This window comes from Bipolaris sorokiniana (genome assembly GCF_000338995.1).
Source record: "Bipolaris sorokiniana ND90Pr unplaced genomic scaffold COCSAscaffold_16, whole genome shotgun sequence".
Classification (NCBI taxonomy): domain Eukaryota; kingdom Fungi; phylum Ascomycota; class Dothideomycetes; order Pleosporales; family Pleosporaceae; genus Bipolaris; species Bipolaris sorokiniana.
This window is the reverse complement of record NW_006911910.1, coordinates 905,008-931,507: the sequence shown is the minus strand read 5'-3', so window position 1 is coordinate 931,507 and position 26,500 is coordinate 905,008. Positions and strand designations below refer to the sequence as shown.

The 26,500-nt window shown below is 51.1% G+C and overlaps 11 protein-coding genes across 11 annotated transcripts; 3 read left to right on the top strand and 8 right to left on the bottom strand.

Annotated features, from left to right (window-relative positions):
- Positions 1-1,262: 1,262 nt before the first annotated feature.
- COCSADRAFT_254298 (uncharacterized protein) lies at positions 1,263-2,299 on the bottom strand. The gene is made up of 3 exons (XM_007706580.1): positions 1,762-2,299; positions 1,598-1,702; positions 1,263-1,545 (listed from the first exon to the last, which is right to left on the bottom strand). Exons 1-3 carry the CDS (start codon positions 2,112-2,114, stop codon positions 1,452-1,454), a joined length of 552 nt encoding a protein of 183 aa, XP_007704770.1. The 5' UTR covers positions 2,115-2,299; the 3' UTR covers positions 1,263-1,451.
- Positions 2,300-3,068, bottom strand: COCSADRAFT_254297 (uncharacterized protein). The gene has a single exon (XM_007706579.1). The coding sequence runs from the start codon at positions 3,037-3,039 to the stop codon at positions 2,485-2,487; it is 555 nt and encodes a 184-aa protein (XP_007704769.1). The 5' UTR covers positions 3,040-3,068; the 3' UTR covers positions 2,300-2,484.
- A 1,053-nt stretch (positions 3,069-4,121) lies between these two features.
- Positions 4,122-4,815, top strand: COCSADRAFT_254294 (uncharacterized protein). The gene has a single exon (XM_007706578.1). It carries the CDS (start codon positions 4,427-4,429, stop codon positions 4,784-4,786), a length of 360 nt encoding a protein of 119 aa, XP_007704768.1. The 5' UTR covers positions 4,122-4,426; the 3' UTR covers positions 4,787-4,815.
- A 1,864-nt stretch (positions 4,816-6,679) lies between these two features.
- COCSADRAFT_175637 (uncharacterized protein) lies at positions 6,680-8,666 on the top strand (the record flags this gene model as incomplete). Its single annotated transcript, XM_007706577.1, has 6 exons — positions 6,680-6,740; positions 6,837-6,887; positions 6,944-7,678; positions 7,729-7,824; positions 7,879-8,043; positions 8,110-8,666. 6 exons carry the CDS (start codon positions 6,680-6,682, stop codon positions 8,664-8,666), a joined length of 1,665 nt encoding a protein of 554 aa, XP_007704767.1.
- A 79-nt stretch (positions 8,667-8,745) lies between these two features.
- On the bottom strand, positions 8,746-10,635 carry COCSADRAFT_193903 (uncharacterized protein; the record flags this gene model as incomplete). Its single annotated transcript, XM_007706576.1, has 3 exons — positions 8,746-9,797; positions 9,852-10,447; positions 10,538-10,635. 3 exons carry the CDS (start codon positions 10,633-10,635, stop codon positions 8,746-8,748), a joined length of 1,746 nt encoding a protein of 581 aa, XP_007704766.1.
- Positions 10,636-11,224: 589 nt separating this feature from the next.
- Positions 11,225-12,708, bottom strand: COCSADRAFT_40957 (uncharacterized protein). The gene is made up of 4 exons (XM_007706337.1): positions 12,469-12,708; positions 12,193-12,327; positions 12,043-12,143; positions 11,225-11,992 (listed from the first exon to the last, which is right to left on the bottom strand). The coding sequence occupies exons 1-4, from the start codon at positions 12,487-12,489 to the stop codon at positions 11,644-11,646; spliced, it is 606 nt and encodes a 201-aa protein (XP_007704527.1). The 5' UTR covers positions 12,490-12,708; the 3' UTR covers positions 11,225-11,643.
- Positions 12,709-12,976: 268 nt separating this feature from the next.
- Positions 12,977-15,216, top strand: COCSADRAFT_100973 (uncharacterized protein; the record flags this gene model as incomplete). The annotated part of the gene is made up of 3 exons (XM_007706575.1): positions 12,977-13,104; positions 13,153-15,072; positions 15,129-15,216. The coding sequence occupies 3 exons, from the start codon at positions 12,977-12,979 to the stop codon at positions 15,214-15,216; spliced, it is 2,136 nt and encodes a 711-aa protein (XP_007704765.1).
- A 168-nt stretch (positions 15,217-15,384) lies between these two features.
- Positions 15,385-17,538, bottom strand: COCSADRAFT_254249 (uncharacterized protein). Its single transcript, XM_007706574.1, has one exon. It carries the CDS (start codon positions 17,395-17,397, stop codon positions 15,553-15,555), a length of 1,845 nt encoding a protein of 614 aa, XP_007704764.1. The 5' UTR covers positions 17,398-17,538; the 3' UTR covers positions 15,385-15,552.
- Positions 17,539-18,214: 676 nt separating this feature from the next.
- Positions 18,215-21,376, bottom strand: COCSADRAFT_30558 (uncharacterized protein; the record flags this gene model as incomplete). The annotated part of the gene is made up of 3 exons (XM_007706270.1): positions 18,215-18,998; positions 19,048-20,921; positions 20,969-21,376. The coding sequence occupies 3 exons, from the start codon at positions 21,374-21,376 to the stop codon at positions 18,215-18,217; spliced, it is 3,066 nt and encodes a 1,021-aa protein (XP_007704460.1).
- A 305-nt stretch (positions 21,377-21,681) lies between these two features.
- Positions 21,682-23,637, bottom strand: COCSADRAFT_101130 (uncharacterized protein; the record flags this gene model as incomplete). Its single annotated transcript, XM_007706573.1, has 2 exons — positions 21,682-23,333; positions 23,388-23,637. 2 exons carry the CDS (start codon positions 23,635-23,637, stop codon positions 21,682-21,684), a joined length of 1,902 nt encoding a protein of 633 aa, XP_007704763.1.
- Positions 23,638-24,201: 564 nt separating this feature from the next.
- COCSADRAFT_193898 (uncharacterized protein) lies at positions 24,202-25,562 on the bottom strand (the record flags this gene model as incomplete). Its single annotated transcript, XM_007706572.1, has 2 exons — positions 24,202-24,444; positions 24,491-25,562. 2 exons carry the CDS (start codon positions 25,560-25,562, stop codon positions 24,401-24,403), a joined length of 1,116 nt encoding a protein of 371 aa, XP_007704762.1. The 3' UTR covers positions 24,202-24,400.
- Positions 25,563-26,500: the final 938 nt, after the last annotated feature.

Genomic DNA, 26,500 nt, shown 5'->3' with positions numbered 1-26,500 from the left:
GAGAGAGAGAGAGAGAGAGAGAGAGAGAGAGAGAGAGAGAGAGAGAGAGAGACGGATAGGTTGCACGGACCCACGAGAGACAAGAACGGGTGGGATAGTGGAATAACTGTGTGGGGCTATTTTTTTATTTGCGAATGGGAGCTATGTGAAACTTAAATTTTAATTTTAATCCTTTTTTTACCACTTTTACTTTCTTGGGTCCCATTTTTTTGGGGGGGCTCACCGACTCAGTTTGGGAATGATTTCATTTAAGCAAAAAAGACGATTCATGATTGCGATTTGGTAAGGGTAATATACGTAATGTTCGGGGAAACAATCGGGAGGGGTGCTGTCGTCGAATTTTCAAGAGATTACGTGAGAGAGGGGGGGGGGGATTACTTGCCCCTCCTATAATAAATAAAACAATAATTGGGAATAATATAGGAAATAAGGATATACATAGGGGGAGGGGGGGGCATGTGGATACGTAAGTACATATATGTTTACCAAGACCCTGGAACATTGATACTAAAACTTATGCAAACAAGAAAACTACTCAAGGTGGATATGATGTGTGATTTATTCCAATCTGCCTAAAAGTTGTGCAAAGCGAACAGAAAAATAAGCTCACGTCAAAATAAAAACAAGGTTTTCCTTGGCTTCTCCCCTCCGCGGGAGAGAAAGCCTTGACCTAAAACGCCCTTTCCCCTTCTCCAGTAAATACCGTTTGCCTAACCAATGGATATTCTCTCACTTTCTTGCTCTCTCGCCATCTTAAGCATGCTTGCAAGCACGCCCGGGTTGAAAGCTTGATCTCTAAAAAGAAGAGCGTTCTTCTTCCCGTTAGAGCGTTTATAGAAAAAAAAAGAAACGATGCGCATGTCATGTGAGCTATGCGCCATCTGTGGGATAGAATCGAATTACCAGAAAAAACAAAGAAAAACAAAAACAACTCCCAAGAACACCGCGAATTTGGTCATGACGCAACAAAAAGTTGTTTAAAAAATCAAAAGTGTCAGCCAACAATTGCAAGACCCAAATATAGCGGGAGCAATTGTGCCGTGGTATATGCGCAGAAGAAAAAATCAAGTTGAGCGATAAAACAGCAGGCCAAGCAAGAGCCCAGTCGAGATTATTGTCGTAAGGTGGTAAGACAGAAGCTGTAGGCTGAATGGAGAATTGGAACGATGATGACGAACGCCGGTTCCCAGGCCTGTACCGCTATGCAGATGCTCGTAAACGCGGTCAACATGTGAGTGTCGTGTGTATTGGAAGGATAGATGGATGGACGGATGTGTGTGCGTGTAGGTGAGTGGTCATGGTGGTCAGTATGTTAGACAGTAGACCATCATGATTGCGTGGTAGTGAGAGTTGGATAGGCGCGTGGAGTCCATGACGAGTCGAGGGTTGGGAGGGAGGCCGACACAGTAGAGGCTCACAGGGTGCGTGTGAGTGTGGACGAGCTCTGATTGTTATTTGATGGGCTTGCCCTTGCCCTTGACCTTTGTGGCCTTTCCAGCGCCGGCGGAGGTGAGCTTGCTTGTTTGCATGAGTTCGCCAATATATCTGGCGTGGGTCAGTACAGCACCATGTGGTAGGTGAGGAAGGAGCGACATACGATTGCAGGAACTTGTTGCCGCCCTCGAGTTTTTCGTGTTCGCTCTTGACAACTTCAACACGGTCGACAATTTCCATGAGACTAGCTTGCAGGGCTTTTGCTTGTCTGACGAAGACGGGTTAGGTTAGCAGGTGGCGGTGGGTAGAAGGAGGAGAAGGACTCACTCTATGAGAGCCTGTCGAGCATCCTGACCCATTTTTTCAATTTCCTCGCTGCTGCGACGGGGACTCATTGTGCGCGCATCGCCGTCATCGTATTCCTCCTCCTCTTCCTTCATTTCGACATTGGGACTGTCGCGGGGTATTATGATGGTGCCGCTCGACTTTCTGCTGCCGAGACGGGGCCTGGGCTGGAGGGTGGGGTCGACAGCCACATCCTTTTCGCTGACTGACGAGTTTGACGACGAGGTTGACATGGTGTCGGTCTGGCTGTGAGTGTGATGGTGGTGGTAGGCGAGAGAGGCGTCGTTCGGCGTGCAAGGAGGCGGGTAGGAAGAGAGGGAAATCTGTGGGATCATTGCACGGAACAGTCGAAGTGCGGCTCTCGAGGTGTAGGTTTAGAGACGGAGATGGAGACGGGTGGGCGAGGACCGGCAAGAGGATGCCGTGGGTGGGTTCAAGCCAAGGCAGAGGCACACGGTCGCTGTGGAAGGATGCTAGAGAGGTGGAGCCCTGGTCAGGAGCTAAACCCGATGATACTTCAGGGTCTCCCGAGACGACAATCCCTGCGATGGCAGCGGCTTGTCCACCTGGAGGCCGGGGGGTGCGGCGGCGGCAAAATGCTCAATGGTGGGCGGAGCACTGGCCCTTGATGACGGCACCCGCCTCGTGACCGGGCGTGTCGCGCAGGCCTGGGGCAGGGACGGCGGCGACGGCGGCGACGGCGGCCTATGACTGTGTACCGTACGGAGTGCGAGATCGATTTGCTTTTTTGATTGCTATCGACGATTCTCTGGCACAGCAGTAACCGTAGCAGCACCAGCACCAGCAGCAGCTTGGTGGTGCGACGATCGGCAACTTTGGACAAGGGCAGGGGCAGCGCATCCACCCCAAGGAGTCGGATGAGTTGAAGCGGTCAATTAGCGTATGAGATGGCGGAGCAGCTGTGGCCACGAGGGGGTAGGGGAGTGGTAAAGTGGGTGTGAGAGGCGATTGGGCAATGGTCAGTGGTGGGCGGCAGCAGCAGCAGGACGCATGTAAATATGGACATGCGCGTAAGTGAGACGGGGAGTACGTAGTGTATAGTAATGGGATTAGTATTGGCAGCAGTTGGAAGGGGCCCGACGAGGCTGGTGCGTGAGGCCAAGCGGTGGTGGTGACGGCAGGTGGGAGAGGGAGAAGGGCCATGACGTCGTCTGAGCCTTGTGCACGACACGGCCGACATGGGCAACACCGATCAATTTCCCCTTGCGACCGGCTGACATCACCACCGAACGCTGCCATGGGTTCCGCTAGCCACCCAAACAATGCCGGCCACCATGACGATTTTGTGTAGTGTACTGTGTAGTATGTAGGTACATATGTACATTGCTACTACTTAGATTGGTACCGTATCTGATGGTGCTATGTACTCGTTACATGGCATGGCACTGCACTGCACTGCACATGCCCACGCAGCGTGCAGACTGTCCTTTTCATCCACACCGGTTCCTCGCCCCCAAGGCATTGCGGGTCGTTGTGGCCACGCGCACATTGGATGGCGGGCTTGATTGGGTTTGGCCCGCTGATCCGCCATTGTTGACTCTGTGTTTCGTCGGCCATGCACGCCCAATCTCGACGTGTACAAGATCGGCTCCAGCTACAGGACCCTGCGGCAGCCACTGCAGTCGCCTGCCACTTTTGCCCTTGATGGCATTCTCCCAAATCCCGTCGTAACCAATCCGTCCCTCGTTGCCAGTCAACGACGCCACATCTGCACTCCTCCTCCGCACTGGCTCCCACCACACATCTAGTGTAGTTACTCTACTTACATAACCACACACTGCAAATGTCTAACTACTCTACATGCTTACCCATCTCCCTTCCCTCTCCTGTCTACAAAATCACCGACATGCCCCGTCTCCCCGACTCCGCACACGCCGCCACGGCCAATGACGAAATTGGTGTTTGATCAACCCACGACTGCCCGACCCCGGACGCTGACCCGACCGCTCGCTGTGCCTCCATTGCTCCATTCGGCCTGCGCCCACCCAAGCCAAACCGTCTGCTTTCCAACTCCTCCAACTACTGCCGCACATTCTATCCATTGACTGGATGGAACTTTTCCCGCCCCCCATCCCGCTTAACTGAAATTGTCCCTCTTTGTGCCCGCCTGCCGATCCCCAGGATCATGACGTTCAACGTCCAAACGTGAAGAGAGAGAGAGAGAGAGAGAGAGAGAGAAAAAAAGCCTCCCTTCCCACGCCTCTGATTGGCTTACCCCCACCTCTCCCATCATCGACAAGTCGTTTCACCACGCAGGTTGGTCCACCTCCCCGGTGCGATCCGCATCTCACTAGTCCCTCTACTCGTGCTCTGCGGTACCCCGAGTGAACGCTGCAGACGCAACATGCTACTGCACATACTACTTACCGACATGATACTTTGATATGTACACATGTACATGGTCACCGCTGTTCTGCTACCCCGACGATCGTTGGGCAACACGGCCCCTTGGGGTAGTAATTATTAGGATTACTATACAGTCGTCACTAATAAGTACTTACTGCAAACACCAGCAGCGGCTGACATGCATCTTGCGCCAACTTTGGACCATGCTCGGTAACCGTCGGTTTTGATACCATCTTTGCATATCAACCCTTAAGTCGGTCCGCCCCCTCGCCCCTTCTACATGCAGCACGCGTCTGTCCCCCAGCCTAAGCCTCGAGTATGTATCGAGTCAATGACGATCAGTATGGGGTCACTGAGACGACAGTCGCATCCTGCCCTATACTTTCAACTTCACCCAACAGATCTTCTCTCTCCCCCTAAAGAGACCATCCCACGCACCGACACATGCTTTGCAAATTGCCTCTCCCGCTCCACTGCATGCTCGCAGCTCGCACAACTCATGTCCCGTGACGCGCCCAACTTGGCTCCTGCACCCTTCCCGCGCCGCACCTACTACCATGTAAATAGCAATAGCACGCGCACTAGCCGTAGTCGACCCCTTCGCCTAACGCTCTTGCTGAATGCGTTTGCATGCTGCTAACCTGTCGTCCCCGCTCGCTATGCATCATCGTTGGTCCGGCATGTGCTTAGCAGTGCCCACTTTTTGTTCTTCGGTGGTTCTTTAGCACACCGGCTTTGATTCATGCAATCGCGCTATCCGGCTTCTTCCCACCATCAACAACCCCGACACCACAGTCGGCCCGACGGCCGGTTGGAGCTTGCAATCACGCAACTCTCAAAACACCTGAAATTATCGAATTTTGCCCAATAGAGCAACTAATCTACTCCTCCAAGCCAACCACTAGCCGCTGTCGTGCCGCCGTGTCACTGGCTGTGGAGTCATTGGACAATATCTCCGGTAGGGCTGCATCGCCAATGCTGTCTTGGGAAGCCGCTGTTGCTGCCACTGTTGCAGGTTAACGGCTTTGGTCGCCGTACTGAGCTGTCGTGCTGCAAGTCATGCATGTCGAGATGGCATTACGACAGGTCCCAAGACTTGGATACAAAGCACCGCAGAACCACCGGCGACTACGCGTCCCCTATAACCCTCACCTTATACCAACTGTGGCCCTCCTCCGCAATAACTTGGCCGGGCGTATCACTCCCTTAGCTTCAACCGCTTGGAAAGCTTCTGTCCTCTCGTACCATGCGCCCCCTCTTCGTACGTATCTCGGACACTCTTTCCAACTCGACAACGTCACGACAAGAGTCATCAAATTGGTCCGTCCGACTCTCCACCTTTCCACCTTGCCAGCAACCTCCTCCATATATATACATACACATACATGTCCATGTGTGCAGCGCCGTTGCCAACACATCTCACCAGTGGAGCTGAAGATGCATGTACCTCTTTTTGGCCCCTTTGGTGTCTAATACGTGTGAAGCACCAACCCAAAATGAGCTTTGCACAGCTATGCTGGCCAAGACGGGTCACCTTCTGACTCCATCGGACCCTGTATTGCACCACGATAGTATAGTAGTCACATGGACACTGCTAACCCCCACCCACCAACCTGAATCATCCATCTGCATCGCCCAACAAGCCGTCTTGAATTCTGTGAGTTGTTCAGGCTTGTCCGGGAGATTGCCGTCGGCATGTCCACTCAAGTCTTGGCCACACAAAGCAGATTTTTTTTGCCGCGTGGTAGACTACTATTTAAAGTGGACAGCGGGAAGAGAATCCATGTACACATGTACAGGTCGGTGCAAGTCTGAAATTGATAAAGCTTCACAACCCAACAAGCACCTGTGTATGCCTGTATACGTACACATAGAGCGAGCAATCTGCCAAGTTGCCTTGTGCCCTGTTCGTTCTTCTTCAGTGATGGCACGTCCCTCGCTAGAGATGGTCATTGTGTATGTGCGATGCGCTACAAGGCGTCTAGTGACGTGTTTGTCCAAATAAGTAGCACTACTATCAAGCTGCCTTCTATCGCTCGAGCACTACTACTGTGATGGACGGCAGCCACAATACGTAGCCCAACATCCCGGTCAGGTACCGCAACAATGGGCTCGTATCTGCAACGGGCTCGGCAACCCGGATCTATGGTAAGCATCGCTGTAGGAGACCTTCTCGAGCACCCATCTTACTCCAAGTCGCTTCGTTGCCGTGTATGGCGCCTTCAAACTTTGGCCGTCGCATCCTGAGGCGGTTCTCGGCATGGGTCTGGCATACCGTGTTGGACTTGTCCACGGGATTGCGTCACGAGAAATCCGCGACATATGGCCCAAGCTCAAGCTGCTCTCTGTCTCTGTTGACAGACTGAAGCCTTGACGACTGCAGCAGCGGCAGCGACGTGTGCATGTGCAAGCTGTCATTTGCGCCCAACTACGTACCATTTGGTTTTTTTTCACACTACTTACGCCGCTCAAAGTAACGTTACCCACCCAGCTCTCCCGTGTCCACTAAGAGCTTGCGGCTACCGACCCCACCATGCATGGCATTCTGGAGCTCTCACTGCAGCTCCTCAACTCGTTGTATCCGGCCAGCCTAAGTGCGTAAATTGCGTCCATCAAAGCATTTTGCTCTAGAATCGCTTCAATGCAAATTGTTCATGTGTGTTTGAGCAGAGTAGCTGACATGTAACAAGACGGTGGCCATGGAGCCCAAATTCCCATCCATGGTGAACAAAACGTAAAGCGTTAGTGCTATGATGATTGCTCGTCTGATGGATATGGCAGCTGATGAATACAGCAGCCACGCCAACAACAAAGACGTCTGGCATTCCCGACTACTTTGTAACCGACGATGGTCATTTTCAAGGCCCAACCCAGACGGGCGCCGCCCCGTTTCTTGCGCAGACAAACCTAGCGCCCTTTGCCGGTGTGTCGTACATACCAAATACGCCATTGGAAACCCAAATGCCTATTCCAGGAAATCCAGATAACAAGAATATCTTCCAAAGCTTGGCAAATCTTAGCCCTTACTTTCCTAATCCCCGCGGGTTCGGGGTTAATGAGTATCCAATTCCTCCTGGTGCCAACGTAACATGGGTCAACATGGTACATCGCCACGGCAGCCGCTATCCCGAAGTTAGTGGTGAAGCAGCCGAGCGGACTCTGGGAAAGAAGCTCACAGATGCGGCTGGGAAATTTACAGCCCACGGCCCTCTCTCGTTTCTAAACGACTGGAAGTTTCTGCTTGGTGCTGAAATTTTGGTTCCAAATGGCAAATATGAGCTGTTTCAGTCTGGCACATTGCACTACTATCAGTACGGCCACTTGTACTCAAATAACGGGAGCAAGATTGTAGTACGGAGCACTACGCAGCGGCGCATGACTGAATCAGCCGAATACTTTCTTGCGGGATTCTTTGGCCTGCAATGGACGCAGAATGCAACACTGGAGCTTGCCATTGAAGCACCAGGGTTTAACAATACGCTAGCTGGTTACAAGCAATGTAATCATACAAACTGGCAGGTAGCCAAAGATGGTAATACAAAATGGACCCGCAAAATTCGACAGAGACTGATTAATCGGTAGCGTTCATGGACTGGGTGGGTGTGTACCTCCACGATGCCCATCAAAGGTTCAGAAGCAACATTACTGGCGATCTCGACTGGACTTTAAGTGATACATGTATGCTTTGGAAAATCGACTGTTCTTGGGAAGTTCTGAACTGACATTTTGTAGACAACGCTCAGGCCCTTTGTTCCTACGAGACTGTCTCCCTAGGATTCTCCCACTGGTGTGGCCTCTTCACCTACGAAGAATGGCAAGGTTTCGAATACGCGCTTGACATTACCTTTCAAGCCGGCACGGGCTTTGCCTCGCCTGTTGGCCGTGCCATTGGTATTGGTAAGTTACTACTTTAAATAACACAGTAACAGCCTTCTTCATGATACTAACTGCCATGCGCCACAGGCTACGTTGAAGAAGTCCTCGCCCGCATGCAACACCACGTCCTAACCTCACCCTCTGCACAAATCAACGTCACGCTCGACAACAACACCGTCACGTTTCCCATTGACCAAGCACTCAACCTAGACTTTAGCCACGACGCCGGCATCCTAAGTATCCTCGTCGCTTTCGGCCTCCGCCAATTCAACGACAAGCTGCCTACAACGCACATCAAGCACGACCGTGAATTCATCCTCTCGCACCTGCAGCCATTTGCTGGTCGTCTGAACATTGAAGTCATTCGTGCACCCGCGCCCGTCAACCCCAAGCGCAACCAAGACGACATTTATCTTGACGGCAAGCCCACGAGCTACGTGCATTTCATCCTCAACCAGCGGACCATTCCGCTGGGTAAGAGTCACGCCGAGTGCGGGCAGCGAGATGACGGATGGTGTGAAATGGAGACGTTTCTCAAGGTGATGCAGAAGCAGATTGAGCTTGCCGACTACGACTTTGCATGCTTTGGCGAATACGAGAACCTCCCGTATGGCGAGGTGACGGATGGAAGGCCATTGAAGTAGTTTGATATCGTATCTAGTCTTTCTTCTTGCCAGAGGAAAGTTCAATTCTTCACACTGCAAATTCTATGTACTATAGTCCCTAGGTATCAAACTTCAACACATCAACCCACGCCTCAGGCATGGCTCTTCCACCCTCCCTCCCCTCATGCAACCACTTCTCGCCATCGAACCCAAACTCAATCAGCGCATCCTCACTGCCCCACTCACCGTGTCCACTCAACCCAATCGGCACCATCCCTTCCCCCTTGACGCCCTGCACATAATCCACCGGAAACTGAATACACGGCACGCCAGTAAAATTCGCCAACCACACATACTCCATATTGCGAATCTGCATATTCCCATTCGTAACGCCATGCGAGAGCTCCGCCTCGTCGATGGGCCATCCCGCATTCGGCGTGGTAGGCGTGACAATCACAAGTCCCGGGTATGCGCGAAATAGGTCAGCGAGATGCTGCATGAGGAGGTTGCGGAGGCGCTGGGCGAGTAGGAAATCCGTGGCGGGGGTTTGGTGGGCGATGGTCATGAGGATGCGGTTGGCGGGCGTGAGGTCGTAAATCGAGGAGCGGTGGGCTGCGGCGCCCTCGGCCATGATGGTCATGGCGTGGGCAAGTTGGCCCTGGGTGAGCAGGGGGATGGATATGTCGATGACTTTGTAGCCGAGTTCGTGTTCGAAGTATTTGAGGGCTGAGTAAAAGGATTCTTGGACCACAGGGTCGGACCGGTCAATCCATTGCTTGTGTACTCCCAGTGCCTTGTTGCGTGGACCTGAGAACTTGCGTGGCGGGGCAAATAGCGACGAGGGATATGTCGAGGGATCTGGCTGGGCGAGCACGCGGTACGAAATCTCCAGGTCGGCCATGTTGCTTGCGAGGGGCCCACGCACGGTGACGGATTTACCGGAGTTGGGCATTGGGGCGATTGATACGCGGGAATGCGAGGGCTTGAGGCCGTAGACGCCGCAGTAGTTGCTGGGGATGCGGACAGAGCCGCCGCCATCGGATCCAATGGCAAAGGGTATCAGGCCGTGGCCGACAGCAGATGCGGCGCCGCCTGAAGAGCCTCCAGGGTAGTAAGAGCTGTTGTATGGGTTTCGTGGTGTACCCCAATGGGGGTTGTTGTTGGTTGTATCTGTGTGTGTGTTTAGCCAATTGCTCATATCACAACCTGGGGAATGCCTCTTACCCATGCCCAGTTCGTGCATTGTGAGTGTCCCGACTAAGATAGCACCTTCTTTCTCCAACATCTTTGCGCACCAGCTGCTTTCCTTGCTGCCGCCATTGCTGTAGTCATGTGTCGTGCCAACGTAGTGCTTGTAATCCTTGACCAGCAAGTCGTCCTTGACACCAAAGGGCACACCGTCTAGTATTCCTAGCGGCTCCCCCTCTTTGTATCGCTGTGTAGAGGCTTGGGCGGCTTGCCTCACAAGGTCCACCTTAGTTTCCATGAATGCTGTCGCACACGGTGAGCGCTGCGCGACATCTCTGCGGATGAGCGGCAACAGGCGCTCTATGACGTCCGACGGTGTGAATGCGCCATTCGAGTACCCGTCGTGGAAATCTTTGATCGAGTAAAAGCGGCCAGACGACGCGTGGTCCAGTTGTGTGCGGAGATTCGACTTGTCTGTATAGCTCGCCGGAGCTTCGTCGTCCAGTTGAGACAGCGGAATCACGGTTGGGTCATAACGCGCATCGACGCCGTCGAGTTGTCGGCATTGCCGCAGGGTGCCGAAGCCAGCATTGCTCCAGAGGACTCCGGGCACCAGAGGTACGGTTGCAACACTGAAAAGGTCAGCCAGCGCATCCAAGGAATTGCCGTAAGATATAAATTCACAGATTGGCGAGATGGTGCAGCAATGGCCCTTTGATCACTGGGTTCTTTCCTGGGGTGGGGCTTGGTACGGCACGTCGTTAGGTTTGGGGGTCGGATAATTGACAAAACGGGAAAACAATTGCTGGCTTTCTGACATTTTGGCTACGTCTGACAGAAACAAAGGAAAAACGTGTTGTGGGAATGCACGGGAAGAGTAACCATGGAACACTTTCGAGCAGCTATAAAGCTTGAGTCCAGGGTCTACATGTACCTCGGAATGCCACCAACGGCCATGCGCAATTTCACATGCATCTTATGCATGCTTGCAAGAAATGAACTCCGCATCTTCTACATACTCTTGTATACATGATTATTATATTGGGGTATATGCGTAGTAGTGTGAGAAGTGGCAGTGCAGTCGATAATTGTAAGTGACAGCAGGAGCTAGTTGTCGGCGGCTTGGTCTTGGCGGAAGTTTGTTGTCTCTAAATACACCCAAACTTGAATGGATGTTTTCTGAGAGATATTTATTACGTGCTTTTACTGTAATGGTACATACGACCATAGGAAACTGAAATTTAGGCATCCCGTTCGATCTGCCCTATACAAGCAGTTTACCGGCGGATTAGTAGTTAGGTGGGTGACCACTAGCGAATCCCCGCTGTCGTATGTTTTTGCAATTCATTTCATTCTTTATTTTTGTTTTTTTTGCTTTTTTTGCTCGGGTCACGTGGCATCATTATAAGGTTACCTATCGCCTGTGTGCTCTAGTATGCGGCAATTGTGTACTTGGGATTCTCATCTATGCTCTCGCCATCTTCAACACCAGAGGAATTGTGCAGGAAGCTCCGCCGTGTTGCCAATATAATTGATTAAGTGAAGACGCTCATCATGCATAGCTATCAAACTGCCATGCCAACAGCAAAAGCGATCTGATGCTCTTTCCCTGCTACCTCAACTAGCCCTGGCACTCCAACAATAATACTGTAATAGCGTGTATCCTCGAAAAGTGTCTTATTTGTCCAACACCAATTGTAAAGCCGTAACCATAGACTGATGATTCTTCTCCCAGACATTTGTGGAGTCAGTACCGACCTGCGTGTTCCGCCATGCCAGCATAACTGTGACTTGCTCTCCTTATCCGTTCGAAATTGCTCGTGTTTGTCTATCTCTTGCCAGCAACCTCGTCGCCCATGCGGTTGTACTCCTTCTGCATGTTCTCAACCTGCTTCTTCAGGTTCTCCATGTCACGATCCTTGGCCTCGAGCTCCTTCCTGAGAGCACCAACCTCACCAGGGCCACCAGCGTCCTTCAGAGCAGAGTTCTTGCTGGCCTTGGGGTCACCCCTTAGGCCCTTGACCTCCTCTTCGAGACGGAGAACATCGAGGATCATGACGTAAGTGCGGTTGAGGATGAGCGAAAGGAAGAGGGTGAAGCCACAGAGGTACATGTTGCGCTGCGAGTAGAACTTGCGAGCCTGGACCTCCATGCGTTCGATACCTCCAGCAGCGACACTTCTTGAGGTGTTAGTCTTGCAGCATAACGGAGGCGTTTGTCGACTTACCCTGAGCGGCCCTGGTCGTCTGAGCCGGAAAGCTCAATTTGCACGCGGTAGACGCGGTTCACACTGTCAATGAACAGTATGAGAATGAAGATGAACGTAATCTAGACATGTCAGACATGACTTGTGTAAGGCTGTACTACCACCACATACCTTCATGCCATATTGTAATTTCGCTATTATCGGGCTCTCCGAAATGAAGGTAAAGAGCCTGCGGCGCCATGTGAACGGCAGGGGAACGATGAGGGCACAGAAGATGAGCATCTCTGTCACCAGGAGGAGGAAGACCTAGAGGCAGGAGGCAGTCAGCATCAGGCCACATTCTGTTTCCAAAAGCAACGTGAACAGAGCACGCGAGCAACGATCGCCGGATAGCCAGGGCATCGTTGTGCTAGAAAAGGAGGCAATTGAAGAAGGAGAATAGCTTACCAGACTGTAGTAGAGCGTCATGTTGTTGGTGACGTGGTAATATTCGCACGACGCGAGCTGGTGTTTGTGTGGGAGCGGGGTTGAGCGGAATCAACAATGAAGCTGAGAAGAGCCGACTTGCAGACAAATGCAGCAGCCAGAAAGGAGGTGATGAACAAGTCGAGTGTTTGAGGGGATTGGAGGAGAGATGATGGGAAAGTGGGAACTGGCGACGCGAATCTGATGTAGGAGCCGCAGGGTGCCTAGTTATGAAGCTCTACGTCACAGTCCTGGCTTGCTCACTAGCGCTTGGGCCGCCGCCGGTCTAGCCTCTTGTAGCCGTATTTGCACTCACTTTTTGAGCGAGTGCTTTTCTCTATTGAGCGCCAACGCCAACAACATATCAAGAACCTGCTTCTCGTTGCGCCACACAATGTCTACTAGCAACGGAAACGGGGTCGAACCTGCCCACCAGCTAACCGACGGCGGTGTCGCACTCGATTCCAACGGCGTAAATGGTGGCAATGGCATGGTTGATGTGAAATTTGAGGCGCCCTCAAGCCCAAAGAAGAGAGCTAGAACGAGCACTCCAGAAGCTGAGGGTGCTGCTGATACTTCTTTCAAGCGGGTCAAGGGTGTTGCGCCCATCAAGGCCGAGTATGCTGCATCGCCAACATAGAGGGACTCACGTGCTAAGAACACTAGATTCTTGATACATCGAAACGACAACAAGGTCGACGCAAGGGATCATGTGATTGACGACGACGCGGCTGAGGCGGCTGATGCTGACCACAAATCTGAAGGCCTGGCTAAGACTGATGCCCGCGATGCTCCCAGAGGCAAGGGCAAGAACAAGAACAAGAAAGAAAAGAAGCAGAAAGGCCAAAACACCAGTCGCACTTTTGGAAGCTCGCGCGACAAGATACCTCTCTGCGGTACTCGCGCACAGTACAATGAATTCTCACCCAAGGATTGTCCATTTGGCGAAAAATGCAAGTTTGAACACGACCTCCGCAAGTACCTGAAGGAGGGCCGACGAGAAGACTTGACCACTTTTGATGGTCAGTGCCCAATTTATGCCGTCAAAGGATTCTGTCATTTTGGTTGGAAGTGCCGTTTTGTTGGCAGCCACTCTGAAGAGCGTACCACCGAGGACGGTAGAAAAGAACTGGTACTGAAAGAGAATGCCGAACTCAAGGCGAAGCTATCTGGCAATGACGACGAGGCCGAAGCTGAAGTTGTTAATATTGTGCCCAAGGAAGTCAAGTTTGGCCTGTCGAGACGGAAGATCGGCACACCACGATCTGATCAATACCTGCAGTGGATTGAAAGCAATAGCCGGAACGAGCGAGACATGTTTGATGCTGCTCAGATGGACCCGGAGATTCTCAAGGAGGAGAAGGAAGCGCGCAGGGCAGAATATGTCGAAGCGCCTTTCAGACCGTCCGAGAAGCGAAGACTATATTACGGACCTGAGACACCAATGCTCGCACCTCTTACTACCCAGGGTAACCTGCCCTACCGACGACTTTGTATAGACTTTGGTTGCCAAGTGACATGGAGCGAGATGGCCATGGGCATGCCTCTGATTCAAGGTGATAAAGGCGAATGGGCACTCATGAAGGCTCACGAATCCGAGATTAGCCCACCTAAGTTCTTAGCTGAGAACACTGTTGTGCAGGGTTACGACAATTCTACCGACCTCAAATTCGGTGCCCAAATCGCCGCGAACAAGCCATGGCTGGCTACAAAGACCGTCGAAGTGCTAACTGACCACTGCCCCAAGCTACGAGCCATTGACCTTAACTGTGGATGTCCGATCAACCTCGTCTGCGAAAAGGGAAGCGGCTCTGCACTATTAGACAGCGAAGCAAAACTAGAACATATCCTCCGTGGCATGGCCTATGTCTCCAAAGAAGTCCCCATTACCGTCAAGATCCGCATGGGCACAAAAGACAACCACCCCACCGCACAGAAGCTTATCAAGCGTCTCGTTCTAGGCGGTCATGAAGCCGTCGAATCCGGCAAAGGCACATCCGGCATCGCAGCCATCACACTCCACGGTCGCAGCAAGCAACAGCGCTACACCAAGAGCGCTGACTGGTCCTACATCGCCGAGTGCTCCGCCCTCATCAACCGCCTACGCAAAGAAAAAGACGCCCAAACTGACACCATCGCCGAAGCCGACCCCCGCGACCTCGCAAACGGCGGCCACGTCTACTTCGTCGGCAACGGCGACTTCTACTCCCACATCGACTACTACAACCACCTCGAGAATGCAAAAGTCGACACCGTCATGGCTGGCCGCGGCGCCCTCATCAAACCCTGGCTCTTCGAGGAAATCGAACAGGGCCAGTACCTCGACAAGTCCGCCACCGAGCGCCTTTCATACATTGAGAAATTTACAAAATACGGCCTCCAGACTTGGGGTTCCGATGAGATGGGCATCGGGACTACGCGCCGCTTTTTGCTCGAGTGGCTGAGCTTCGCGCATCGATATGTGCCCGTGGGCTTGCTGGAGCATTTGCCGCCGCATATTAATGATCGGCCACCGAGGTTTAAGGGACGCAATGAGTTGGAGACGTTGATGGCGAGTGAGCATTATAAGGATTGGATTAAGATTAGGTATGTTATTTGTGTTGTGATCAGGAAGATTGTATGGGTGGCTAACGGTGTGACAGTGAAATGTTCCTTGGTCCGGCTCATGAGCACTTCAAGTTTGAACCCAAGCATAAGTCGAATGCGTATGAGTTTGAAGCAGAGGGGTAGGTAAGTGTTTAGAGAAGGTATTACTAAGGTTCTATTTTGATGTCTGCATGAAGTCTAAAGTGAGAAAAGAAGAAAAAAGATGAACGAAGAGCATGGGTTAGCTGACTTGGTATGGAGAGCAATTTCATCTGGGCAAACCATTGATCTGCATTTGATCAACTGGCTATATGTATATATCAGAGATCTAGTATCGCCATGATACCAACACGCATGGAAATTTACATTCCCTATTCCAAGTTCTCGTCATAGCAACCAGGTATCCCACACATCTCTCCAAACTCCCCTCACACATAATCATACAAAATCCAACCCCCCAATCTCCCTGTCCCGTCAAGCCTACTCCAAAAACCCAACCAACGTCTCCAACATATCCCTCTCCGCCTTCTCAACTGCCAACACCCCATCCAACTGCGCCTGTAACGTCCTCTTGACATCCTCCAACCCCTCATCCCTCTCCGCTAACCTCTCCTGCACCGCCCTTTTCGCCCCCACATCCTCGGCCACCAACCACGCCAGAACCGCATCAATCCGCTCCAAACAATACAGCCCCTCGCCTAACCTCTCCGTCACATTCTCCAGCTCCCACTCTTCCAGCTCCTTGTCGCTCAATCCTTGTTTTAGCGCCGCACTCCGCGCATCGAATGCTGCAAGGCGGGCTACGTAGTCCCGGCGTAGCGCCACGAGTTTAGTTATCTTTTCGTAATCTTTCTCGAGGAACTTGGCGAGGAGGCGGAACCGCGAGTCCGAATTTCCGGGTAGCGAACGCAATAGGGATGCAAAGATCGAAAGAATATGTTCGGTTTGTTGGGGATCTAGTTTCTTGGACTTCATGAAAGTTGAAAAGAGCGGTTTAAGACCGCGGGATTCGACGACTTTGTCGCAGACGGCCATTGCGCTGTTGGATAAAGGCGCTGCGTCTTGGTCTTGGGCGGCGGCTTTGCCTTTGTTGTTGTTGTTGTTGTTGGAGGAGGGGTCTGATGTAGGATCTGAGGCGTAGCCGCAGGCGTGGTCGAGGACTTTTAGGGCGCGGCTTTTGCTTGTTTTGCCGTCGCGGATGAAGAGGAGACAGAGTTCTACGCCTTCAGCTTCGAGGAATTTAGATTTGCCAAGGGGCTCTTCGGTTATGGAGCAGAGGCAGTTGAAGAGGTTTTCCATGTATTCTTCTTCGTAGCTGTCTCTTTCTGGATCGTCTCGTCGGTACGGCGCGAGGTTTGTGAGGAAGATTTCAACGCCGTTGGCTTCGGCGACGTGATTTCGGTTCGGTCGCGAGGATTGTGTGAGGATAGAGAGAATCTCGGCGGCGTATTGTTTGTTTTGTGATGTTGGCTTCTCGGGCTTTTGAATTCTGACCAGTAGCCACTTTATTAGTGTGGTTTCCTTCCCTATTAAGTCCGTATTTGCTGGTTGTGACAGTAGATTCTCGATTACGCTGAGCGAATTGTATACGCCAGATGCGTCGGCCTCGTCGGTTTCGTCGAAGCGCGAAAAGTTGGAGATGAGCAGGCTGACCAAATCTGCTTCCATGAACGCCACCACGAGCGCATCCCATTGCTCCTGCTCTCCTCCCACATCCTCGTCTGTAAGCTCCGATATCATTTCAATCGCAGCGATTGCAATGTCTGTGTTCTCATGCGCCAGTAGTTCCACCAACTTTGACGCTGCTGTGCTCTTTGCGAATTCCTCGTATAACTCCGGGTGCTCTGACAATATGCTCAGCGCCTTTATGCCTTCATCCAAACCGCCCTCCGACTCCATAAACTTTGTTGGATCGTTTTCATACTTTGCGCGTAGCGAAGCATTCTTGTTGACCTTCTTCTCAAAGTTGAGCGCCAGTTTGCGCACCCAGGGAACATCGTACTTTTCCTCTCCTATCGCCTCATCGCCATCTAGCGCATCAATGTATTCCATGGCATCTCGCGCATTCTCGTCCAAGCCATCGCCAAAGAATCGTCCCTCGTCATCGTCGCCTGGGCCGTCGTCGAAATCCGGTGGTAATGAAGGACCAGCCTCATCATCGTCTTCTTCGTCGGCTACCGAGGCTTGCGCTGAGCCCTTTACGTCGCCATTTCCGTTTAGCTTTGCGGATTTGTACGATTGCGTTGGATCGGCTTCTTTTGGGTTCTCAAACTTGCGCTTTGCAGAGCCGTTTGCGCCTTTGAAAAGCTCGTCAATGCTCGTCATTTTGTCGGCACCAAGGGTAAAACAAACGGTTAGAGAAACACAGTAGAGTGGAATTAGTGACGTTGGCGCGTTCTGGTCAATCTTTCCAACGTGAGGGTTGACATGGTCCCGGCTTGGTACTAGCGCGTTTAAGCTGCGCGCAACAGGTCACGCCCATCTCGCCTTCACGTGTTCTACGTATTTGTACATTTACAACGACCATGCACCAGGCCTTGTTTCTCTTATATTTCCTGAAATATAGCATGCTGTTGCGCGTTCTCGATACCCAAATCTTCAATCTGGTAAAAAAAAAGTAATGCACAATGAAGACCAATGTCCATGCGTTCAATTGCCTCAGCATCTACAAAACTCATGTACTAGACGGGCCACGTCGATCCTTTCAAGTCATTCTTGTGTTCAATCCGTCTGACATGGACCTGATTCAATCGCCTTCTATAAGGTACCATAGAGAAAGAGAGAATGCTTGAATACACATGAACAGCCAGGTTACATCATTTAGGAAAAGGTCGGATCTTGTTAAGATCATAGCAGGGTAAAGACGTCCACTCTATGCACTAGGGCCACGCACTCTGATCTAGATCTAGAAACCAAAGATAAAACTGAATCTGTAAGAAATGACGATTTCTGCATATATCTGGTACGTGAGTTCCACGTTTCGCCTAGCACAAGTACACTTTTCAAAGAATTGCATATCGTTCTTGGCAATAAGTCATCAGTCATTTGCACTAAGTGCTTACTCAGGTACTACAACAAAGTCATCATGGTGCTCCAAGCACAGCACATAAGCATGAGACACCCCACCTGTGGGACGTCATACTTAGTATCGCCTTCCATAACTATCATTCTCATATTCGCCGGAGCCCCCATATTGACCACCAGACCTGCCTGAGCCATACTCTTGTCTCCTCTGGCCATATTCATCCTCATCTCCACCGAAGCCTCCAGGCACGCCGGAAGCGCCATATGATCTCTCAGGGCGCTCGCCACCGTACTCAAGGCCATCGGAACGGCCGTACCCACCAGAAGACTCATTGCCATGACGGGAAGACTCCTCACGGCTATAGCCTGATTCTTCTCGGCGACCATAGCCCGACTCTTCTTGACGACCATAGCCTGATCCTTCTTGGCGACCGTATCCGCCGGAACTGTAAGAGTCAACAACGTTCTGAGACTGTTTATGGCCATTGTTTTTAGGGTGAATGCCATGTCCTAGATCTTCATACCTGTATGATTCTTCACGGCCGTAGTCTTGCTGTTGGCGACCGTATCCTGATTCCTCACCGTAGCGCTGTTCCTGGCTGTGGCCGCCCGAATAACGCTTGGGCGAGCGACTGCCGCTCTTTTCACGGCGGCGCCCGTGCTCACGAGAACGAGAGCGGGAGCGACGCTTGTATTCTCCCGAACCTGATCGACGCTTGTCAGCATCGTCGTCCGAGTCTCCAGAACGACTACCGTGTTTATGGTGTTTGTGGTGTTTGTGATGCTTCTTTTCTTCCTTTTCACGCTGCTTGCGTTCTTTCTTCATGCGCTTCTCATAGGAATCTCCGTCGCCCGAGTCGTTGGAATCATCGTCGTCATGCTTCTTGGACTTACCGCGTCGCCTAATCAAGTGTTAGCACATGTCTGCTACGTTAGAAGCAAGCTACTTACTCTTTCTCTTCCGAGTAGTATTGTCCTGATCGGTCGAAACCCTCACGTGATTCTTCAGACCGCCATTCACTCCCTTGCTGAACACGACGCTCTTCATGACGCTCGTATCCGCCAGATCCACTATAGTTTGAGGTCTCAACCCTTTGCTGGTAGCTGTATGATCCACCACGGTCATCTCGTTCCTCACGAGAGTACTCCTCCCGACGCCCACCGCCTGGGTACTGGGTCTGTTGATACTGGGCACTTCCGTAGCGATCGCTGTCACCGTATGAAGACGCCTGGTGGTGCCCCGTCTCCGAGTACGACTGAGTGTAGGAGCCGTCGTTGCCATAACTCTCTTCTTTGCGGCTCTTCCTCTCCTGCTCATTGAAAGCGTTTCCGAGAATAGAGCCTCCAATGCCACCAACAAGCCCCCCAACAAGACCGCCGAGGGCGCCACCACCAACAGCTTCACCTGCAAGCTTACCCACATGATCGGAAGCTTGTTGAATCTGTGCATTGGTGCCCGTCTTGCTGCTTGCTGGGCCAAAGTTATTGGCCATACCCAGAGGTTTACCGCAGCCATGCCCCTTGTCATGAATATTTTCTTTATGGTTCTTGCCATTTCGTACACCCTCGCGGCTGAGCTGCTTGCGGAACTCGACCTTTGCATCATCATCTTTGGAATCCCACCACTTGCTAACAGTGTTGAACATGATCGCACGGCCTTCCATCATCTTTGTCTTCGGTTCCATATCGACACAGGCAGGGTGGTGGAACACACCTTCAATGATGGTGTCAATGGTCTGCGTCGGGTCTGCTTGGCCATCCCAGCACTGGACAATTTGTGGTACAGCCCAGGCAATCGTGGCCGAAGCTACTCGTCCAGCAGGCTCATTAAGGACGTTGGAAAAGTGATCCTTGGAAAGCATGCTGTGAGTGGGGTCAGTGCAGTCATCATCGTTGAAAACGATATGCTGCTTGTCGCGAGAGCTTGCAATGACCTCGGTCGAGCCCTCTTCAAGCTCAGTCTTTACTTGGCTGAGAATAGGCAAGACGTAGGGAGCAAGTAGACTGAAGACAAAGATGGTTACTTGGTTCTGGACTTCCTCGATCAGGTCCGGCAAGATGGGAATCTTCTCGATGAATTCAGAAATGGATTGCATAATCTCATCGTGGAACTCCATAATGGGGTAGATTTGCTTGACTAGTTCCCCAATCTGTTGAGTAAATTCCTCTGGATCCTTAGGGGTGATGCGCATATTTCCCATGACTGCAGCGTTGGCATTGTTTTCGAGCTCATCAGCCTTGCTGGACTCATCTTTACCACCAAAGATGCCCTCTGGGAGCTTTTCGAGGAGCTCCTTAATTTTGCTCTTGTTTTTGCTCCTGTCGGCGTTGGAGATGGCACCCTCAAGCTCCTGAAGCTCGGATTGGGTAGTTTTGTCTGTAATCTCTCCGCATACAGAGTGCAAGAAATCGACACCACCAAAGGTACCGGTGACGATGGGGTAGACCTCCTTCTTGGCTTCCGCGACGTAGAAGCGAGCATTCTTACCTACATGGGGGAAAACGGCATGTTCACCAAGCTCTATCAAGGCAAGTTCAACGTAGTTGGAGTGGGCAGCGTAGTCCTCCAGGCAGTGTGTGGCGGTACCGAGAAGACGCAGAGCCTCGTAAAAGTCGGGACCTCGTCCTCCAGAGCGTTGACCCAAATCAATGCAACGTGCGAGCAGGTCGCGGACCATGCCAGCCGATGTTGTGATGCCCAACTCTTCTGAGGCAATGTAGTTCTTCAGGCCGGTCTTCTCATCGATACTGAGCTCACGGCGTTCGTCAACAGGAGCTCGTAGGCGGCGATCGTAGTCGCGGGCATCGATGTTGTCAGCATAGTCCTGAAGGGTCAGCATGTGTGCCCGATCGGATAAGCTGCAGAACTCACCTTGGGGTTGTCGATGTGCTCCTCCGGCCTGTAGCAGCCAAGGCGGTCACGAGTAACCTCAAACTCCTTGGTGCCGTATCCGAAGCTCATGAAGCCAAGAACCCATAGTAGGATGCGAATCGCCTCTGCTGAGACCATCTTGACAGTGCCCACATCGACTGCTTGCGAGTAGTCGCGCAGCCAGTTGCCAAAGTAGACACGCTTGACGTCCATCTTGCTGAATTTCTTGCCAGTATGACCGCTGATGAGCAGCGTAAGAAGGGTGTCCTCAATATCTCCATGGCGCCAGTTCTGTCCCTCAATGGAGCTCATGCTTGCGATGTTGCCCGCACCAAAAGCTGCGGTGGGGCGAGCCCAAAAGACAAGCAGAATCAGGCATGGTAGCCAGATGTCGCTGAACTGCGGCATCATGTTAGTGTCTTCGTATGCTCTTGTGTTTATTCGAAAGAAAAACGTTGGGTATGGGAGAATGCTGGAGAAGAGGTAGAAGCAAAAGGTGTGAGAGGATCTTGTATAGCTAGTGCTTGTTTCAGCTCTCAACTTGGTTGAGCTGCCCCGCCAAAGCTCCGGAGCTGACGTAGCGGGGTCCATCAGCTACACGACTGCCCACCTGATCGGCCGCAACATGACATTGTATGGCTTAAATATTTTCTTTTCTCCACTCCAAGGCTCCCACTACATATCTCGGGCAGCTGTGATACGTTGCCTCTAGATCAGACAAGCGTGATTTCCCTCTGAACACCCTCAGGTACATAGTCTGGGCTACCATCCATATCGAAATCCTCTGTTAACGCGTGCTCCCCAATACGCCTATAAAGACCCTCTTCTTCTGGACCAATTGCTTGAACAACTAAGTATGCTGTTGTGATAGTAGGCGGTAGATTGATTAAGACGGCACTGCGCACGTAGGCGAAAAGAGCAAACGTGTCGTATTCGCCACACTCCCCGCCCTCATCGGTAACTCCTGGATCCAAGCGTAACCGACTATGCATTGCGGTCCGAAGTGGCTTGGGCTTTCGCATGCGACGCATGAAACCGCGAATGTTGATGGTGCTACCACTTGGATCGGATGTCAGCGGTTCGCCGCTCCATTTTATATCTGTGTTCAAAATTGCGGCTTGATACACAATACCCAAGTCTCCTACTCTTAGTTTCTTAACCGCGAGTTCTCCCCAATCTGGTGGACTGATGTTGACGCTGCCATGAGGAAAAGACATCCATGTCCAACTTGGTCGACAATCAGCTCGATCTAATAGAGGCGTTTTATGCTCTCGAGGGTCGTGAAATGCTTTCCACGACAGATGAAGAGTTAGATGACGTTCCCATAGACCTAAAATTGGTCTATTGCCGGAAATGTCTTGATGAAATTGCACAATGCCAGCCAGGGCGGCATATTGATCGCTTGTACGGGTGAGGGAGCGCTTCATGTAATCGGCTACGCAATCCCACCACCAACGGTGTTCGAACTCAAAGACATCAAGTTCGCCATTACCACTATCGCACATCTTTTGTGGAAACCCTCTATTCCCGACACACCATGCTTTATCCGGAGGCAAATACGTTTTCTGATTATACGCTATGCCATCTTCGCTCTCCGTGATTACGTTACATTTCCACACAAATTGAGAGAAGGTAGCATGTAAAATCCGACGCGAGAGAATCTTTTCTTGCAGTATCCATGCTCTTTTATAAACCGGTTCACGACGCAGCTGCCCTGTGATGGTGCTTGACGGATGACGAAGAAAGTAGTATTTTTCCTTGACGGCAAAGTCAGGGCGTCCGGGGTCAGTACTGCAAAATCGAATTACGGACTGAAGCTTTGGAGACAGGCCACATCCTCCATGGCTATTTTCGGCACTAGTTGCAGAGAGAGTAATAGTACCTGCACCATAGATTGCTGCCATCTTGGCACTCTCTCGCTGCCAATCTTCTGTGTCATCTTGGATGATACACAAACTGTCTATCCAAAGGTACCTAAATCCAATAGCTACGGTAAGACGAACGGCATCTTGAAAGGTCTTTGGGAGACTATCGAAATCGATGCCGCTGTCATAGTATTTCGCTATGTTGCTCTTAGTTGTCTTACAAGGCGGCTCTATACCACCCCATACATGAGTCAGGACGATGTAAGGTCTACTGTACAAGTCAGTTCCTTTAGTTGAGACGAGATTGACCGAATAACGGTCGGTTTCAAGCTCTTGAACATCGAGTATACGTGTTGCTAACTGGGCGTCTGGCTTCGGAGACCTCCGACAGTTTGGATGGGACGTTTCGCATTCGGTGAGCCATTCACGGATCGTTGCGCTTCGTGATCGGAAATCAACTGGCTCTAGTCCACTCCATATTGGGCGGTTGAATGCTCTCCCTGCAAATGGTTAGAAACTTCTGGCTATTCTGGCCAAGAACACACGAGGCGTACCAGCTTCCATATAAAGAAAAAAGGATCTCGCGTCTCCTACCGTCCTAACAAAATGGTTGAGAGATATGGATACAATAGCGTGATCGAAATTCCCATTTACATCTGAGAGTGAGTCGCTGGTGTCATACCTGATGCTTACTGTCGGTGCAGTTTTCGGCGCGCGGGATAAGAATAGTAAACTTGAGTATCCGCCATCGTGATAGACGAAGGTCTTCGCCGCATCGGGACCAAGAGTTTCTACTGGCTTCATATTAAATTCATTGGCCCGAGCGATAAAATCTTCTAAGTGAGGTTTTCCAAAGAGATTACAAATATATTTACACAGCTCACATCGATTGCTGCAGTTAACTAGTTCATGAATATCCCGATGGAAGCTTGTATCTTTGTCTTCCGATGGAATCTTCTTGAAAACCTTCTTAAGGCACTCGGAGCAATAAGAACTGCTCCTCTCGGCGAGCCGTTGAGTCTCATTGCGACCGGGGCTGAAAATAAACGAATTCTGTCGCGACATGGCCATAAGTAAGCTTCGACAATGCGGTAACGAAGACGAAATCAATGAGGGAGAGTACACTCTTCTTCAGATGCCCTTTTATAGAAGCAGGTGTTAGAGAGAAATCCACTGCATAGCACTGTGCCGCATCCCAGCATATATGCTGCCTGGAAGGATTCACCCGGCCCAATGAATGCTTGCCAGCACTCCAGCGTCTCCATCTCGCTGCTCAGGCGCGCCCCATATTTCCTGAACGCAAAGCACATTACCCCATAGTGCTCCACTAAATATCGAAACAGCACAAAGTTGCTAAGCAAGTCGCTTCTCTATGCTTGGCCTGCTTCATCTGCTTCCCATGCAAAACGGATGCGATCGCGCAATATGTAATTAGCGAATAAGATACCCCAGGCTGCCGAACAAAGTTTCTCTTGGACATTGCGGAGAAGAAGCAAATTACGTTTATGGGTATGATGCCAAATCTGGAAAAGTTCAAGTCAGAAGAAATAGACTTCAGCAGTGCAATTCAAGATTCAATCTTGCTAACGATAGCAAGGAGCGCAAGCAAAGCTGACTCAAGTAAGCAGAGAAAATTCACAGTAGCGTCATAACTTACAAGTCCCAACCGTCAGAATGAAAGCAGCAACCGTAAAAGCCGTCTGTGCATCACCACCTCTTGCGGTCCACGCAACACCTACTACAGTCGCCGCGATCCACGGCACTGACCCAACAAGGCCAATGCGGAAGCCGCTCCAGCCCTCCACAAATTCTAGAGCATGACGGCGGTCCTCCTGGCGAAGCCGGAACACCCAGTCAATCCACTCTGATTCCGTCTTTATGCTTTTGGAGTGTTGGTACGCATAGAACATTTCTTGCAGGGTGAAGTCATCCATCGGCACAACTTCCGGGCGGGTCGAAGGCGTATACGATAAGAGTCGAATCCGTCTTAGCGTCTTGAGGGATAGGTATCGTCGCCAGAAGCCACAAATATGGTGTTCGTATTCGCGATGGAGGGCAGCGAAGAACTCTTCATCGCTTCGAATCAAACCACCTGAATTCTTTATGGAAACTATTTTGGTGTAATTATCTCGAGATATGCCCAACCGGGCTTGACTGAGTACATGGATTTGGCGTCTTACGCAGCCCTGGCTGCCAGATCTGTAGCACATGAGGTTTAAAGAGCATGTTGGCTTGGTCAGACTACCGATAGTCGGCGAACTAACTGTTTGGGTCGGAGGTAGGACAGAAAACTGGTCCGCTGTAGGAGTTGTGGATTGCCGAGGATGGGCATGCTGATTGAAATCCGCTGATATTACCGAATTGACGAGTGACGTCGGCTGGAGCTGGACTGAAGCACTGCGTGTATGATTTGGAGTATTGTTTCGTGATTTTTCAATAGATGCTGTTTTCTCTGATGAGCGGTGTGATGTTGACGAGTTTTCGTGAACTTCGTTGGATCCGACCTCTACCGACGCTGCTGAAGGTATCGTCTCACTGACTATGAAATCAGGCTGCCAAATTGAGCGATGCCCGTTATTAGGGCTTAGTGAAAATCCGTATTGAGATATACGAGGAGGATTCACGCCAGAGACTGTTGTACTGAACACTTCCGGTGTGGAGTCTGGTGCGTCGGTTGGTGGAACTGACAGTCCTTTGGAACTGCTTTTGCGGTTGCTAAACCAGCCCATTGTTGACGCTCGAATGAATTACAGGTTGAAGATTGCAATCATGCCAGAGATCAAATATCAGTTGCTGCTTTCAGCCGCGGCTGACTTTCGCCTTGGTTCGGCTCAGCCACCACCATGCCATGCTCCACAAGCGAAGCAAAAGCCTGGGTCAGTCGAGAAAAAGGCATACCTAAGAGCACAGTAATCCCATTCGATGGAAACGGTAGAGTAATATGACACAGGCCAAGTGTTCTCGTGGGCTAAGCCTCCTCTAAGTACGCACAGCCTTACATCCACTAGCTACCAGTCTACGATCTCGAGACTCAGACTTGACTAGCGTCCTAATAAGGTTTTGATATAGTTACGGTTGCCTGGTTTATTCTCATTGTAATTGAGTAAGTCAGAGCCATTTGACTTATCGTGGGCTTGAGTTTGACGTTATTTGGGTGTGGGGTATTGCAGTTCCCGGAGTACGCCTGTGGCTGTGCTCATGACCAGTATACAGGTTGAAAGCCACTTAGCGATCCTAGGCAAACTGAATAGAAGGCGAGCTGCGTCTAAACTTTGATGGTTGTCTGTAATCAATAGTCGGGTGGTAGCCTCTCCATTTCGCATGCACTAGGACATGAAGAACGCATGTTGATGTGTGAGGCTGGACATGAGGTATCGCCCCACTCTCAAAGAATCCAGCTGCCTGCAGGAAGTCCTTCAAATAATATATCCAAGATGATGCAAATTGAACCTCAAAACTATGTCACTATGCATATCAACTTATTACATGCCCAACTATTTCCAGTGGTAGTTCTTCGTTTCTATAGCCTCCATATGATACGTAAGAGATGTGAGACGACGAAACTGTTGGTTCTGCAAAAGTCCAACTGAAGCAACCGAGCGGACAGAATGTAGAATCTCATGGATCATGTATAATTCTCAGTATGAGTCAATCGATTTCCAAATGA